The 16,359-nt window shown below is 41.8% G+C and overlaps 3 protein-coding genes across 6 annotated transcripts in view; 1 reads left to right on the top strand and 2 right to left on the bottom strand.

The window, feature by feature from the left end:
- LOC143212889 (phosphatase and actin regulator 2) overlaps positions 1–16,359 on the top strand; it is a 422,446-nt gene that overhangs the window by 4,710 nt on the left and 401,377 nt on the right. Inside the window, exons 1-2 of one of the 3 annotated variants that reach the window (XM_076432243.1) lie at positions 1,018–1,666; positions 5,126–5,608. The exons of 1 other annotated variant lie outside the window; for it this stretch is intronic. In XM_076432243.1, the coding sequence (XP_076288358.1) occupies positions 5,560–5,608 (49 nt within the window). In that variant the 5' untranslated portion in view covers positions 1,018–1,666; positions 5,126–5,559. Of the gene's footprint in view, positions 1–1,017; positions 5,609–16,359 lie in introns of those variants that run through there. One more of the 3 variants, XM_076432234.1, reaches the window with a different exon arrangement.
- On the bottom strand, positions 10,900–12,069 carry LOC143216326 (uncharacterized). The gene is made up of 2 exons (XM_076439303.1): positions 11,991–12,069; positions 10,900–11,207 (listed from the first exon to the last, which is right to left on the bottom strand). The coding sequence occupies exons 1-2, from the start codon at positions 12,067–12,069 to the stop codon at positions 10,900–10,902; spliced, it is 387 nt and encodes a 128-aa protein (XP_076295418.1).
- Positions 12,393–16,359, bottom strand: part of LOC143213007 (uncharacterized) — a 33,305-nt gene continuing 29,338 nt past the window's right edge. The window contains exons 1-3 of one of the 2 annotated variants that reach the window (XM_076432446.1): positions 13,765–13,912; positions 13,097–13,256; positions 12,393–12,533 (exon numbers count right to left, since the gene is read on the bottom strand). In XM_076432446.1, the coding sequence (XP_076288561.1) occupies positions 12,515–12,533; positions 13,097–13,256; positions 13,765–13,849 (264 nt within the window). In that variant the 5' untranslated portion in view covers positions 13,850–13,912 and the 3' untranslated portion in view covers positions 12,393–12,514. Of the gene's footprint in view, positions 12,534–13,096; positions 13,257–13,764; positions 13,913–16,359 lie in introns of those variants that run through there. The other variant, XM_076432429.1, reaches the window with a different exon arrangement.

The raw sequence follows: 16,359 nt of genomic DNA, 5'->3' as shown, positions 1-16,359 counted from the left end.
TCACGTAAGATGTGGGCTGATTTTAGTACACTAAATAAGGAGTATCATTTTCGCTCGGCATCTTTAGCTCAAGTTCAATTTTTCCGAGTGTGGTTCCGTAACCCTTTGCGCCCGGTGCTATTTTAACTTGAAAATTATACATTTCTTTTCACCTGGAATACATAATTCCATTCTATTGGTTTGCCTTGAAAGTAATTTCGCTATTTTAAGGTGAAATAGAGCCCAATTTTTTACTCAAACAATGAACTTTAATGAATAAGATATTTTCCTTTTTGTTCGATCTTTTGCAAAAAAGAATAAATAAGAAAATATGTTATTGACTAAAGTTCATCGTTGAATAAATAAATTCGGTTTTATTGTACCTTAAAATACCGAAATTACTTTCTTACTAACCCAATATATTAATTTTTTTCGTTGTATGAATATGAAATCGATATAATACTTCATACTAAAGTAAATAATATTTTGAATAATGGTACAGCAATTTTTAGTGGTAGGTAACTCTGAGGTGCCAGTAAAAATGACTGCTGTCTTCTATGAATTGCAAAAGCTCTCCACCGTTGTATGAGAAAACAGGTTCACCTTTATGTGCCCAATGTAAAAAAGGTTACACAAACTAAAAATGATCTAGGTTTAAGAAATGTTTTGATTTTGGAGTTAAAATTGCTTCGACCTCAAAGGGTTAACTGTATAGATACATACACTGTATAGGTCGCCCTACTAGAATCTTGTAATTCGAATACAAAAATCGATATCCCAAAATATGCATTTCTCTATAGTACGATATTGGCTTGACATTTTCCGGTCAAGTACAATTTTTCGGCCAGGAGATTCAAAGAAAATTCGGACAAGCTGACGACGTGCCACTGGGACATTCGTATTCCAGAATCGGGCCTCGTTCATGGTTGGCTGGTGTGCGGTAGTATGTCGTATGCGTATTTCGAAGCCCGGTAGCGAGCTTAAGCTTGCGCCGTTTGGCCTTCCTCTTTCTCTGTTTCTCCGCGTCGCGTCTGCCTCACTCTGACACCCTTCCCGCCCTTCTCTCTCGCTCCATTGGCGCGTTCTCCATCCTCCGGGTTGCTCCCTGGTTCTCTCTCATCCCCAGTGCGCGCATCGAACCCGTCCTGGACGAAAGTCCTTCCCGCTCCGTCGCACGTAGGACGCACGTTTCATCCCCGAGATCCATCCGCTGATCGAAAGCTACGCAGGATTCGCGTGTGTCGCACGCAAACGCATCGCGACAAACGCGCCCACGCACAAAATCGCACACGCACTCGTCGCGAGTGACTACCGCGGAAAACACGGCGTGTACACTCTCGCGACCGGATCGACGGACGTGCGTGGATCTCGGTGTGTGTTCCCCGGTTTTACGCGAGATCCAGAGGAGCGATCGATAGCCCCTGGACCGGAAGTGAGCCAGTTTACGAGGTTCCCAGTGCTCTGCAAAACGTGAACATCCCGGCAGTGCGTGTTCATACGAATCCTCCGCAGCTAAGCGTTCTTCGGCCCCCCTTCCGTTTGGTGAACGTCGAGTCATCGATCCGCACCGAGTCTTGGACGATTCGAAGGATCCTCCACATCTTCTCTGTGCGGATTCACATCATCAAGCTTCTAGATCCCTTCGCTTAACCTCCCCGAATTTTTTTAAGCTTCTAAGCTATTTTATGTAAGTAACGTGTCTCCAGTTTCGAGACTCTTTACAACGATCGCTCCGCGGATCTGTAAGGGGGACGTGATGTGGTGTGGCAGTTCTCGTTTAAAATGTTCATCCATATTTAAGGGAATATTAATAGCTTCTTTTAATCAAGTTTTCCAGTCAGGCGAAGTCAATTTGCCGAGTGACGGGTCTGCACAGAAACGAAGAGATTAACCGTTCGCGGTGGAATAGAATCTGTTATGAAAGATGGCTGTCTCGAGGCAAAGGTGAATTGCATTTCTTCCTTCCGCGGTGTCACACTTTTCCGTAGATAACTGTTCATTCTTTAGCTATCATTATTAAGATTTAGTACCAAACGCCAGTAAGTCAATTCGCAGCTGAACGATTATTCACTGTAACCATTCGCGACGGAAATCTAAAAAATCTATTACGAGACATGGCTGTCTCGGAGCAAAAGTTTCTTGAACAATATCTCAATGTCCAGATATAATAAAGATCTAATAATGAGACCACCGTAAATATTGTACACTATTTTCCTCGGACAACTAAATCGTATATCAAAGTCTCCGGTACCAGGAAAAATTGAAAGACGAGACTTCCTCGTAGATGGGTAATAGTTCATTGTTTAGGTGTCATTGAGATTTAGTAATAAAGGCCGGTAGCTAAGTTGCCAGCGAAATGATTAATCGAGCAAGGAAACAGAGTGCAAACTGCGGTAGCCGTTGCCGAGCGGGGTGTAGACGTATATTATCCTCCGTCGCGACGATTCATCGGAAAAATCCGCGGTGGAAAAATCGAGGGGCGTCGCGACGCTTGTCCGTTTTTCTGCGAGTGTCTAAATTTATACCGTGGCTATTAATACGTCGGACCTCGCGGGTTGATCGATTGCTGAAGGGAAGGAAGAGGCCAACAAGAGATTGACCTGCGTTTTCCTCCATGGAGGACCAGATTGCCACATTGTATAATCGCTAAGTTTACTCGCAGGGGGTTTTGCCCAGCCGATCTTCCCCAATTTTCATGGAATTAGTACAAAAACGTGGAAACTACAAATTAATTTTGAAGTTCTGTTTAAAAAATTTTGACACCTCCTCTGGCAATAGTCCGCGCCTCCTAGGTTGGCAGGTGTTTGTCATTTCAACATTATGTACATAGAATTCATTCAGTGTCGATATCCTTTTCCTTGAAATATCTCGGAATAAGAAATATGTGACTTGGACCATTTTCCTAATTATGGGCACATGTGTAAATGTGATAAAAAATTGGAGCGCTTAGGTAACAGGTCACACCAGTCCACGAACAATCGATTCGAAGCGGCTCATTATAATTCACAGGATACACTTCTTTCGGTTCTCTCGTCCTCTAGATCCGCTTTTGGATCGACAGTGGCTGCAATTGCGGTTCGCAGCCTGATTTTCTTGTAACCTCGCGAGAGAATTGGAATCGACTCGACCACGATCGTTAAATCGGGGTTACGATCTCGACGGGACACTCTGATCGGTGATTTTTAACGAAACAATGGTTTCTACCTATCTCAACGAGCTTCGATCGAACGGAACAAGTTTCGAGATTGCGATAAGGTAGAGCGCGGATGTCTATGCATTCGTGGCAGTCACGTAACAAACGGTTTAGCGTTTCCGAAGTAGCTTCAATGAGGTTTCATTCGGAGAGCCGATGGCGGCTAACGTGAAATAATGTTCTTCTCGTCTCAGTTTCTATGGACTAGCCCATGAAAATCTGCATCCGCATCAACATCCGCAGTGTTGCATTACATTCGATGCGCCGGCTAGCAGCCTGGCGATTTCAGTGCGGTTTGTAACATAATTTTGCTCGTTTTAGGAAGCGTGTAGAAGTTGTAATCATTGTACCCGCGAAAGGATTAAAATGTTGGTAATTTCCCGGACCTCTAGCAGTCGTTGATAAATTAGTATTAGACAGCGGATCTTTGAAATATAAAACAGTAAAAGATTTTAAAAATTCAAGAATTTTGTAATGTTGCGTTAAATGTAACAAAGTCGTTAAGGGATGAAATCAATTTTTATGTTATCCCTGCTTCCCACAATCAATGCCAAACATTTTTATGTTGCATAAATATCCGCAGTCTAATTATAATTATTAATATTCAAGGCGTGTCAGAAAATCGAATTCCCAGAGCGCGTAATTTCGGCGCAGCTTGTCGCCCGGCCCGATTAAAACAGCTTACATAAATTGCTGATTACCAGGTTACAGAGATTGCGGCATCCAGAATAGCGATGTTTTACGAGGACGCTTTGTACGCGTCTCGCTAACGGAGAACGCGGAATCGCGCTGGATTATCGAGCCCGCGACTCTACGTTTCCCCCCTGGGAAACGCCTGGAAAGTGAATCGAGACAAGCTTAATTGGTTTCTGGCCTTAGAAGATAACGGTCTCCTTCGTTTCGGTGCAGATCAGCCGTGAAACAACCTTAGACGATCGGGGACAGCTCTGTGAAATCATTCCGTCCCATCGATTTACCGCCATTCGTAACCTAATATCTCTTTACTCTTCGAGGACGTTTTAACGCTTCAGACCTTTTAGTAATTTGTTCTTTTCTTCCCAGACCTTTTCTGGAAAATCTTAGAACTTCTGACGTTAAACGTTAGCTTTTAGTAGCCAATGTATTTTTTGAATTGGCTGCGCAAAGAATTTCAAGAGAACTTCTTAACTAGCCCTGCTGCGTTTCTTTCTTTAACGTTATTGCGATTGTGTAATCGATATATTAGGTCATTCGGAAAGTCATTTCGTTTTCTCAAGGGAAAATGAAAGCCAATTTTGTTACCGTTTAGAGTAAGTTTTATGACATTTTGTTCTATGATCTTTTGCGATTTTTCAGGCAACTTAAAATTAAAACATTTCTTCCGACCTAGAATATTTCCATTCCCTTTGATTTTTTTTGAAATTTGATAGATATGAAATTGATATAATACCTCACACAATCTTTAAATGTTTAGTGATTGATTAGATACCAACATATGTAATGATATAAACAATATTTTGAATAATGGTACAGCAATTTTGGCGAGTGGCGTCTCTCTCAGAGTCACCATTCGGGTGCTAGGGACTCGCACGCTCGTAGAATTTCTGTTTTACGTCTCTATTTGAAATAAAATTTGCACCGCATAAAAAGTGTTGAAAGAAAACACGAAAAAAATGGTAATCCGATCGTACATCCTCTCCTCAAGTAGTACACAATTTTTTCTTTCGTGAACTGCTTTTTTACAGCTGTCAGCTGTCAATATATACCAGGAACAAATGATTATTAATAACAATAAACAGAAGCAATGCCATCTCGACACGAGAAACGCAATTACTTTCCGACCGACCAAATAATTTTGTGAAAGATGGGTTTGACGAAGGTAAAATCTGTATCTGGCTTGAATTCGAGGATCGCAGCAGGGTTTCGGATCGCAATGGCAATGGGATAAAGACTAATTCGAGGATGTCCAAGCAGGATCAATGTCTCGGCGTTCGAGCCTCGCGCGTTGAGGCAAGGATGTTCATCCAGGACGTCTGACGGAGGCTTCGCGAATGTCCTCGGGCAGGAAGAAGTTAGTGATGCTAGTTCGGGCGACATGTTCCCAGTGATTTGAGTCTGTGAATTGATCGGGGTGCTCGGGAGTATAGAGCATCCTCTCGTCGCGACGACGGTGGAACGTGCTCGTTTGGTTTCGAAAATTCATGGTATAGTGAACGGTGATCTTGGTTGCCGAAGAAGCATCTAAAACTCCTGTTCTCGTCGGTGGACAAAAGCGGAGAGATACCAGAGCCAACCTGTCGCTGTCCGAGGTGGTGAGTTTGCTGGGCCTGGCCGACGAAGACGAGATCCTCGCCGGCACGTCCGAGGAAAACCGGAAGAGAGCCCTGTGGCAGTTCTATTCGACGGGGATGCTGACGCACAGCCACAGCGACGGCGAGTTCCCGATTTATTCTCAGGGTGAGTTCGAGCTATCCGAGTTATCGGGTTCCGTGGGGTGCGTTACCGTCCCCTCTGCACGCGATCGCCGGCTATTTTTAACAGGGAAGGTTCTACCTGTAGCGGAAAATTAGATGGAGAGTAAAAAAAGACGAGAAACACGTCGGGAAAATAGGAAAACCGACGAAGAAACGAGCCGCGAGCGAAATAGAAGCCGCTGTCCGATCGACTGGCGATAGCTGATTAACAGCCTGTAAACTGATAATGTAAGATTTACACATTATCCTTTAGAGCAGTAGCTCGCGAGCCATGCGCGGCTTCTTTCCCGATTAGGTATTTCTCCCACTCCTAGACCTCATCGTTGCCGCAAAACTAACTCTACGGCTTTACGTAGTATGTATGTAGTAGGGAGAGGTTTGACTAATAGTGGTGACCTTGAGGTTCTCGGAGGGGAACAAATTGGAACTCCCTGCTTTAGAGAACCAAACTTACCATGATGGTCAGGGACAAACGAAAATGTCCAAATCAATTCGATACCCACTCGCGAACTTTCTCCGTCTCCAAGGAATCCTCAATTTAGCGTATTCCCGGTTAAATAAACCATCCTAGCCCATCAGAGGTCTCCGAGCCCATCAGGGATCAGCAAAACGGCCAATCGAAGGGTGACTTTCTTCGTTTGCCATCCGTCACGCTTTTTCCTCCCGCGGAAGGTAAAAGCTCGACGGAAGTGGGCCGATCCTGATTGATAAGAACGCGTTGGCGGTCGCGTGACGCGATCGATGGAGGATCGGCCACTCGATTAGCCGCGGGTTTTTCTGTTGGTGGAAAAAGTTGATTACGCAGCTACATCCTCTGCTGGTTCCCCCACCGGCGACTCGTTGGGAAGATGGCAGAGGATGCAGGAAACGATTGCTGCAATCGTGTTGCATCGTTGCGTACGCTTCGCGGTGACGTAAATACTCGTTGCCTGGATCTCTACCGAGCGTTACACGCGCATTTTTTGGAGCGGAGCAAATTTGGCAGTCTCTCGACTTGCAACGAGACTGTCTCTCTGTTTTCCTCTCTTCCTCTCGCTCTCTCTCTCTCTCTCTCGCGCTTTCCGCGGCTGTTATCTCTCACCGACAATTTTCCCCGTTTCTTTTTCTCCGGTCGCTTTTCAATTAATTCCCAAGCTCGCGAGAATTCGACGCGGATCGCAGGCTCGCCCCGGATTTCCATCATTAGCGTGTCGGGTCAGCCAGTCATACCGATCCTAATGAGTTTATCTGTATTAATGCCGAGCGTGTTTGCGGGTCATCGGCTGGCCTAATTTCGATTCGATCGGAACGTTCCGCGAATTATTGAACCGAAAAGATGAGAGAACCGTGAATCACGACCAGCCTGAACAATCTGCTCGGTAATTGGATTTAATGGCCATCGGGCTCCGATTTATGCGCGGTGCCCCGGGATCACTGGTCCCGTCTGGGAACAGGTGACCATCTCTAAAAAAAAAGAGTCGTTCCGAAAAATCGAATTTTTGGCGCCAGCTGAAAACTCTTCTCTACGTATCAATGTTTCATCAGCATTCTTTTCAATGTTTCAGCATAATTCTTCACTTTCGCCGTCGTATTCTTCGCGATCCTTTGAGCAATCTCTTGAATTATTTCATCAATGAGCCATTGTCCGCGGCAAACTCGAGCGAGAAGTAGCAATTGAATAAGTAATAACCACACTCGAGTTCAATTTCGTTGCGTTTAACTCCCTCGCTTACTCGGATAAACGACTGCCAGTTTCAGACTCCTTGGAACGAACGGAATCACACCGTAAAAAAAGATTGTTTAATCTCGGCCTGTTACCACGTTTACTGGCAACGTGCGACACTATTCTTTCACCGGATTGAGCGATTACTCTTCCGTGTAAAGTCCAAAAAGATTAAAACAGCAATCGCTCTGGACAAGTTTAGCTTTCCAGTTTCGGATTCGATAACTCGTTCTGATTTTATCGAATTTTCGAAAGTATTCGGAATTGAACACGATAAAGAGGTCAGCTATTTTCAACATTGTTCTTTTTCACAGTCGAGTCGTTTGGAAACGAGACTGCATCGATGGGAAACTCTTCGATGGCTTGGTCTTTTCGATATCTTTTTATTGTACCGAAACTCTTGTGCCACGACTCTATTCCCTGACGTGGCACACTCTGTAAAATGTGCTCTCGAGTATCCAAAAATAAGGAAAAGTAGGAACAGTATTTGACGTTGTGAAACGTTTCATTTATATTATTGTATCACATTCCTTATCCTGTACAAATGTATAGTCACGTATGTTGCAAATATATCTAACTTCAATTTTCATACAATTGTATTACTGTTAAATGAATTATTATGGGTATAATTAGGCTCGGTAAACATTCCCAAACAAGAATAAACTTTTCTCTAACTAAAATGGCCATTCGGTACACTATGCAACGCCGTGTCTCGGATTCTATCGCTCGCTCGTAACGGCAAGAAATATTTCTGCGAGATATTCGAGGTGCCGCTATTGCCTGCTGTCACCGTCGGAGAAAAATCTGTTCGAATCGGCTGATTTATCGAGGAGAGCGTGAGAAAAGCTGCAATGCTCGTGTTCGGCTGGCTTACAAACAACGCGCCGCGATCGATCACACCGGAAACAAAAGCAGTTTACATTCTCATTGTCATTCGCGAATTTCCTTCACGCCCCGGAAGTTTTACCGGTTTCTAAAAGGGGAAGAGGAGTCGTGATTTTCGATTGGTTTTGTTTGGATTCGTAGAAAACTCCGCGTAGAATCAGGACTAGATTAATTAGCAGGACCAAGGAGGGTCTAGAACATTGATTTCCCATGCGGCGCTCGGTGAAAAATGGTGGAAGAGATCGACGACGACGACCAGAATGTAGATCTGAGATGTTCGTTGAATACAAATGAACCCACTTTTCTCACGAATACTCCTCTTTCTCCCTTGAAAATCGTCATATCTCCGCATAATTCTCATTCCTTCAAGATGGAAGGATAATATTAGGTCGGCGATGAATATTCAAGATGTCCTCGTCAAAAGTGATAGTTACGCTTAACATATCGTACCAGATTGTATTATTATACGAATGCTTTCGCGAATGTTATGCAAGATCGTAGTCTTACGTCCCGTTCAGATAATTGTGCGTGCTCGTACTCGGGGATGAATTCGAATGATCTTACAAAATTAATAATGCTTTTTCATACATAGTTTTTAGTGACAAAAATGGGGACGGGTCAAATGCAAAACAGTAATAACTAGACTGCGGTTCTTTATGCATTTATAGGAAAATTGAGTAGATGAAATACGAAATTGTCGGAAAATTTTAAAAATTGACGATGTAAATATATGATTTCTATATTAAAGTCATTAAGCGAAGAGAAATAGTGTTCCATTTAGCTTCTATTTTTATTTTGTATAGAAGATCCTTTCTCGACCATTTTCTTGATTTTCGCGAATCACTTAAAATATGGCAGAAACTCTATTTGCTGCGATCGTTGCTGTATTTCCTTCGCGAAATTCGTGCAGCCGTCATCGTTCGCAAGATTCTGTACCAGTTCACGGAATCACGACTCTGATATACGGGTCACCGGGGACACTCGGTACACGGTTGGTCCAGATCTCCGTTATTTCCGTCGAAACGAGAATGAGAGTGCGGAACAGTGAAAAGTGTGACGGCACGGCGCGCGGCGGGGTGAAAAACCGGGGAGTTATAATTTCGCAGCGAGGCTTTAAAAGGGAAAAGCGGGGCCCGGTCGTTCGTTTCGACGTTCGCGAGAGCACACCGGTGAAGAAATAGGAAAGGGCGAGGGACAAGCGGGGTCGGCTGTCCCGGCATCAAGGAAGAAGCCCGTGCTCTTAGTTGCCTGTTAAATATTCACGAGAAGCCTCGTTTCAGCGTGCGTTACCGAGCCAACGAGCTTGCGGGACCGCCGAGGCCCGGAGTTCACCCTGGCGCCTCGCGTTACAAGCCCCTCGAGAACCGGCCGGGTTTTCCTTCTCCAACCACCGCGGGACAAAAGGCTCGTTAAGATTTCTCCTTCTCGGGGAATTACTACGCAGCCGATTAAACAGGCCACTCGGTTTCATTAAACTGTCAGCCGCCGGTTTATGCGACCCCGAAGTCGAGTTCGATGGGCCAGCCGATTCGATCTGCTCGATGTTACCCCGATCGTTCCAGCCGTTCCTCGTGTTCTAGAGAAACAAAGCATTCCACACGGAGAAACTTTGTACAAAACTTTTGGGAACATGATCGTGTACTAATTAGTCGGTATTTTGCTTGTCAAGTTTATCAACCGGAAGGTAATGCTCATTACTAGACTGCGGATCTTTATGCAAAATAAAAAATGTTTGCATTGATTGCAAGACACAGAAGTAAAACAAAAATTTCTTTCTTCTTTTAATTATCTGATTAAGCTGTAACCAATACGCTGATGTCTTTAAATCTTTTTAATATGTCCACTGCTTTAAGTTGTGTGTCTACTCATTACAAGACTGCGGATCTTTATGCAAAATAAAAATGTTGTGCATTGATTGTGGCAAGCAGGGATAACATAAAAATTGAGTTCATACCTTAACAACTTTGTTGCATTAAAAGCAACATTACAACATTCTTTTTTTATAATCTTTCACTGTTCTATATTTCACCCAACCAATTTCTTTATAAATCCATGATTGCGTTCTTTTACAATGGTATTCGTTTTTCTTAGATCGTACTTTCCCGTTTGTGTACATCTCGTTTCCTCCTATTACAAACTATTAGATCAGGAAACCTAGATAAAACTAATCATTCATGAGTTACATAAGACTTAGGCAAACAGCCCGTATGGACGGTTTAAACACTTTTATAAACGGCAAACTTCTCGAACTAACTTTGTTGCCTCTTCGTTCTGCTCCCATCGATTTTAACGTTATTTTATTTTAGCTGCACGCTTTAACAGTGATGAAACACTAGGAAGTTTATTTTAAGTCGCACGAGGCAAACAATATGCTCATTTGATCGTGTTTATTATCGCAGCGATGAATGCTTGCGCAAACATTTGCTGTTCTATATCTGGCCTCGACGTTCGATCCTGATTGAACGACTACATATTTGTATAGTTCCTTTTAAGTATATCAAGACTACAAAAGTTTAAGCACACGCTCCTCAAGTTTTTCCTACTCCTATCATCATTTTTCCTAATGCCCGATTTTGACGTGTTCCATTGCAGCCGAATTTGACTTTTTTCTAAGAATCTTCATAAGAAATCTGCAAAGGTACTTTCGAATTTTCTTTGGACAACGATGAACTGTTAGGGTGTTTCGCCTAATTTTGTAGCCCTTTAGACCCGCTACTGCGGATACCGGTACGGAAATCTGCAAGTCCCATCGGCTTCCATTTATAGTCCGAGTTGAACGCCACGAGACGGTCGCCATAATTCGCCGGTGCTTCGTCCAGATTCCGCTGGAATTCTGGTGGACCATTGCGCGGAAGATCCGATGAACTCTGGGAAAAGCCCGGGATACGGCCGCCATAATCGTTGTAGTCGACGTAATCGCCGTTTCTTTTATGTAGAGTGTTCCATGGCCCGTAGAAACGATGCATCACGGGGTCGTAGTTTGGTTTAAGTCCGTCTGGAACGATCAAGATGAATTCCCCGGTAAATTCGGCCTCTACAGCACGAGACTCGACGTTCCGCGTTTTTCTTAATATCCTTCGTGGAAGGGTTCAAACCCTTTAAGCCGAGGGCTCGATATTCGATTTTCATCTGACTCGTGCAATTTACCGTCGTACAATCACTCTGCGGATTTGGTTCGTTACACGTGATCGTTTAGTTAAACGTTTGATAGCTCACAAATTTCAACAGACATTTAATTCGTCTAAGAGAATCGTCTTTCGTTTCATTGGAATTAATGAAATCGTAGTGCTTTTATTTTGTTTTAATTTATTCTCGCAAATAATATGATCAATATGTGAGAAATAAAAGTGCAATTTTTATGACCAACTCAATGTACAGTAAATAATTCGATCTAAGAAAACGGATCTGCACTAATAATAATTACATTGGCCAACCTGATGAAACACAAATACATGTATGTATATTATTAGACAGCGGATCTTTATGCAAAATAAAAATTGACTTTCGTGTTCTCTCTTAACACATTCAATAGGTTGAAACTAATTCTAATGTTCTTACTGTTTTCAATTATACTTACTCATTTCTCTCATAAATGCATAAAATCCGTTGTCTATACATTACCGATTTAAATTGGAGAATTAAAGATGAAGATTCTAAAAAGATAAAATTTATTTTCCTGTACAGAGCTTTCAGTTCGATAATAAGAAGCTCTCATTTACAAACTGTGAGGGTTAACACGAATATTACCGAGTTTTTGCCAAGAAATATATCGACTTGCCCGATTCCGTGTCCTCAAGCAACGCAGCGCCTGCGCGCAATGTAGCCAGCGAGGCTAAGATCGCGATCGAATTCCACATTTCTCGATCCTTCGTCTCCAAAGTGATAGATCACACTATAGTTTAGGAGATCTCAGGGTCTCTTATATACGCGCAGTCACTGTCCCGAAAACGAACGTTTTAATAATCAGCAAACTTCCGCCTCGGTTAGCGGAGATCGCGTATGACTAATTTGTTAACGGATCCCTGAGACAACATTCGAGTAAATTCGCGGAACCGGTGCCCCACGAGCTGTAAAACGCTCGCGTTTTCGAAACAGTGGTTGCGCGAGTCGCGTATCGTGTGCTATTGGCTGTCCATTAAGCGATTAAATATCGATTCCGATACATTTTATAGAGGCACACGAGAGTACGAAAGTTTGCAAATCTGGTAAAGAATTGATTGCACTGGATTCTGTAACAATTAAATGATGCGAGTGTGTGTATAGTGAGGATGATTTTTGGTCGAAGAAATTCGATGATGCTGGTTAACGACCCCATCCGCCCCTGCAACAGACAAATTAAAAATCACAATGAAAATTCGTTCGATAGATTCAAATTACAATTTTCATCAACATTGTTCCATTATCATCGATATATTATCTATTATGGTTCATGATACTGCAAGTGATACGTGATCCTGCTAATTATGTTAGTAATTAATTCAAATATGAATAGCAAATAGCTAAATATTGGTGTACACTGAACATATTGGTATTAAACGATTATTATTAATATCGTATATCCGTAAACTCAATAGCGAAGCGCAAGGATGTGTCGTGGATGAAATAATGAGTTTGTACACAAAATGATTATACAACATTGCTGACAGCACACGGTATCCCGACAAAGAAAGTTCGACCGAGGAAATGTTCGAATAATGCAGGTAACGCAAAGTTTTGCAAGTTCTACTATTACAATGATTATTACCCGGAGATTCTATAAATTTCCAGCGTTAATGGTCCGAAAGAACAGGTCGTTTTCAAAGTTTCCATTTCGCTTGCAGTAGCGCGCGGCTTGAAACGCGGATGTGCGCGCACCGCGATTATTATTATTTATTACTCACTTACCCAACATTAGCGTAGGACATGGTGGATGTTCGTTGCTTCACCAGCGAATCAAAGCCGCCATTATAGCCGGCGTCGTCGTCCATTTCGTAATAAGGTCTGCCGAACCAGAATGCGTAACCATTATGCAAAGTATCCGCTGATTGTAATGTCTCCGAGTCATCTGTGTATTAAAAAAAAAATCGGAAGAACTTCAATGATGTTTGGACGTCAGAAAATTTTAAGCTCGTTTTAAACTGCGTGTTTAGTAGCTGAAAAATAACCAATTCTCCATAGAAGATCAATTAAACGTCTATGTAGCTCCCATATCGTGCAGTTAACGCAGACTATATTACAGAAAAATTAGAAAAGTACATTTTGATTGGATATTTTTATTTTGCACAAAGATTCACAGTCTAGCAATTTAAATTGCCAAATACATATTGGCGATTGTTCGAATGATTTGTCCCTTCGACTTCGCTTTTAGGAGCGACGCTAATGATTTCTATTTTTTGTTGAAAAGAAATTGTAGCTTTTAAGCTCTGGCTTTTCGGCCAAATACCCCACTGTGCGACGTAAGTACAAAATGGACGACCACAGTGGTCAGAAGCGAAGCCCTCAATCAACGCTGATTGTCAGATGAGGTTTCGAATTTATCCGGCAAAAACCAATAGTTTGTAACTAGCACTCACTGATATCCGACTGGGGAAGTGGCTTAGCACCGACGAGAACTATCGCCAATAAAACAGCGCAAACCACGACAAAACCTTTGGCCATGTCCAACGGTTTTCAGAACAGAGATGAAATCGCGGGATACAATTTTCTTCTGGATTAACACGATCCCGATCTCACGCTTATATAGTCTGGAACACGATGTGCACTGTGATTCGTCGATTCCTTGGTCGCGACGCGTCAACAAAGTGTCTGTCATCTCGCGTTTAAAAACACGGGCATGACGAACGCCGCTAATGAACAAGACAATCACCGGGAAGCTGTCGGCAACACGCTTCTTTCGCATTCAAATGAAAAAGCCACGGCCGAGCTCGAAACAGTTTTATGCTTTACCGCTGACGACGATTGTGATTTATATTCCAGTGGCTATAATAATTCAATGTGTACTCGAAAATTTGTAACTCAATCTCGGAGAATTAGCGTCTTCTCTTTTTAGTACCTCGATCAGTCACTTTATTTTTAGGCTTTCTAGTCATTTTATATTGATTATTGGTATAAGAGTTTGCGCGTATCAAGAATGATATGTAGAGAGTTTTATTATCGTTGAAAACAATTGAATCCATTCTGTGAGAGCCCTAGTATCGCAGTATCACGCATAATTATTTATTGAGCCACTGAAACCTATTATAGGTTTATTTCAGCTTTAACAATTATATATTAGGCTTACAGTTAGTGTACAATGACAGTGTTAATAATCGCTAGAGATGTAGATTGCAGTCGTTTAAAAACTGGAAGATAAATTCGCAGGCTTTAACATTTTGTTCAGCAAAGAAAATGTCCGCTTTTAATGGTAGAAAATACTTAATTTTGCGCAGTTTATTTACTAATTTAATTCTTTGGGAATCATACAGACGACACTGCCATAGAACATGATCTAAGTAAGTCGTCGGAACTATAATTACACTTACAACTGGGATCATTAACAGTATTTACTCGATACAGAGAGGCAGCGAGATTATAATGATTGGCCCTGATACGGTAAACTGTGGATATAAAACCCGTTTTGATGTAGTCAGCAATTCGAACGACTTAAAACGTCTGAAAGAATAAAACCATGTTGCATGAAAAGTTATTTAGCTCTGGTTACTAACTTACATAACTTTTAATTCCTGTTGGAGTAATTTTAGCAAGGATTTGACTAAAATTTTGTAGAAAATAAAATCTGAAAATATCAAGAGGCAGTTTAAATACGCATTATGTGTAAGAGTGTGATTAAACTCGTACCGGAAAAAGAAAAAATTGCTCTAGTAAACAGTGATAACTGGACTGCGGATCTTGATGCAAAATAAAAATTGTCTGCATCGATTACAAACCACAGAAATCAAATAACAAATTCATTCTTCTTTTAATTATGTTATCAAGCTGAAACTAATACACCGATGTCCCCAAATCTTTTGTATATGTCCACTGAATTAAATTGTACATGCTCATTTTCGTCATAAATGCATACAATCCGCAGTCTAGTGATAACCGACAAAAACACGGAACAGTTATGCACTTTTTCAAACGGAATAAAGTGCAAACACTCAGCTATTTGAAGAATTATACGCGCTGTATGTTCACTTTATCGGTTGTCAAAGGTACAAGTGTATGTCAGCGACGCGACTGACAGTTATTATCATAAATTGCATGTTATGGTGGACAGAGGTAGGTTTGTTTAGCGCGCTTTGAATATTATTTTACAAGCGGTCCGCGTACGCATCTGTGTCACCGTTCATTTGTTTACTTCGCGCGGTTGGTGTTTAATGTACAGAACAAATATATGCCCAGTCAAACAGTTTTCTCGGTTTGTTTAATATTATCGATATTTTCGCGGAGGCCGTTTACTGTTTGCCGTTTATTAGCGGGAGTTATACAGTGGAAACTCAAATGCAGTTGTTTATGTTTTGCAGAGCCGAGGCGTGCAAGACGCTCCACTGATAAAGCCGAGTACCTATGTGAATCATGAATATTCAAACTTTTTATTAAATCTCGTTCCTTTGTCGTGGCCGGAGGATAGACTTTGGCAAAAACTAGTTCAGAGGGAAAATTAGAAATGCTGATGAAAGATGGCTCGACCATTTTTCATTGGACAAACGCGAAACAAAGGCGGGAGACAACTACTCCACGAAATCCTGAAAGCTCATTATCCTGAATGAAAATCGTACCATTTTATTTACAACAATGCTAATGAAAGACCGAGTACGGAGTAGCGAGAACATACTACATACAGCAAATATTCCATCTCAGAAAATTCCACCTCATGTATAATCCTGTTTCCAAATTTATAACAATTCAAGCTTTGAGAAGGGTTTGAAAAAGATGATTAATAAAATAAAATAAAAATTGTCTGCATCGAGATTGCAAGAAATAGAAACTAAATTGAATGTTATTTATTCCCTCAATTATCAATTTCGTCTACTCAATTTTCCTATAAATGCATAAAGAGCCGCAGTCTAGTGATAAGCATCGGACTTTTTTTTATATAAAAGCTTAAACAATTAGCTGTAACCTTCGCGTGTACACGAGGTTTAACAAATAGATGTTTGAGGTACTTGAGCGCTTCTAACTGGTAT

This window comes from Lasioglossum baleicum, chromosome 1 (assembly GCF_051020765.1).
Source record: "Lasioglossum baleicum chromosome 1, iyLasBale1, whole genome shotgun sequence".
In the NCBI taxonomy this organism is placed as follows: Eukaryota; Metazoa; Arthropoda; class Insecta; order Hymenoptera; family Halictidae; genus Lasioglossum; species Lasioglossum baleicum.
Note: the sequence above shows the minus strand (reverse complement) of the source record. Positions and strands in the feature narration are given on the sequence as shown.

Coding starts and splice junctions, on each gene's coding strand:
- LOC143216326 (XM_076439303.1), bottom strand. CDS start 12,069: ATGTGGAATTCGATCGCGATCTTAGCCTCGCTGGCTACATTGCGCGCA. Junction 11,208..11,990: donor GCTTGAGGACACGGAATCGG/GCAAGTCGATAT, acceptor TGATCGTTCCAG/ACGGACTTAAACCAAACTAC.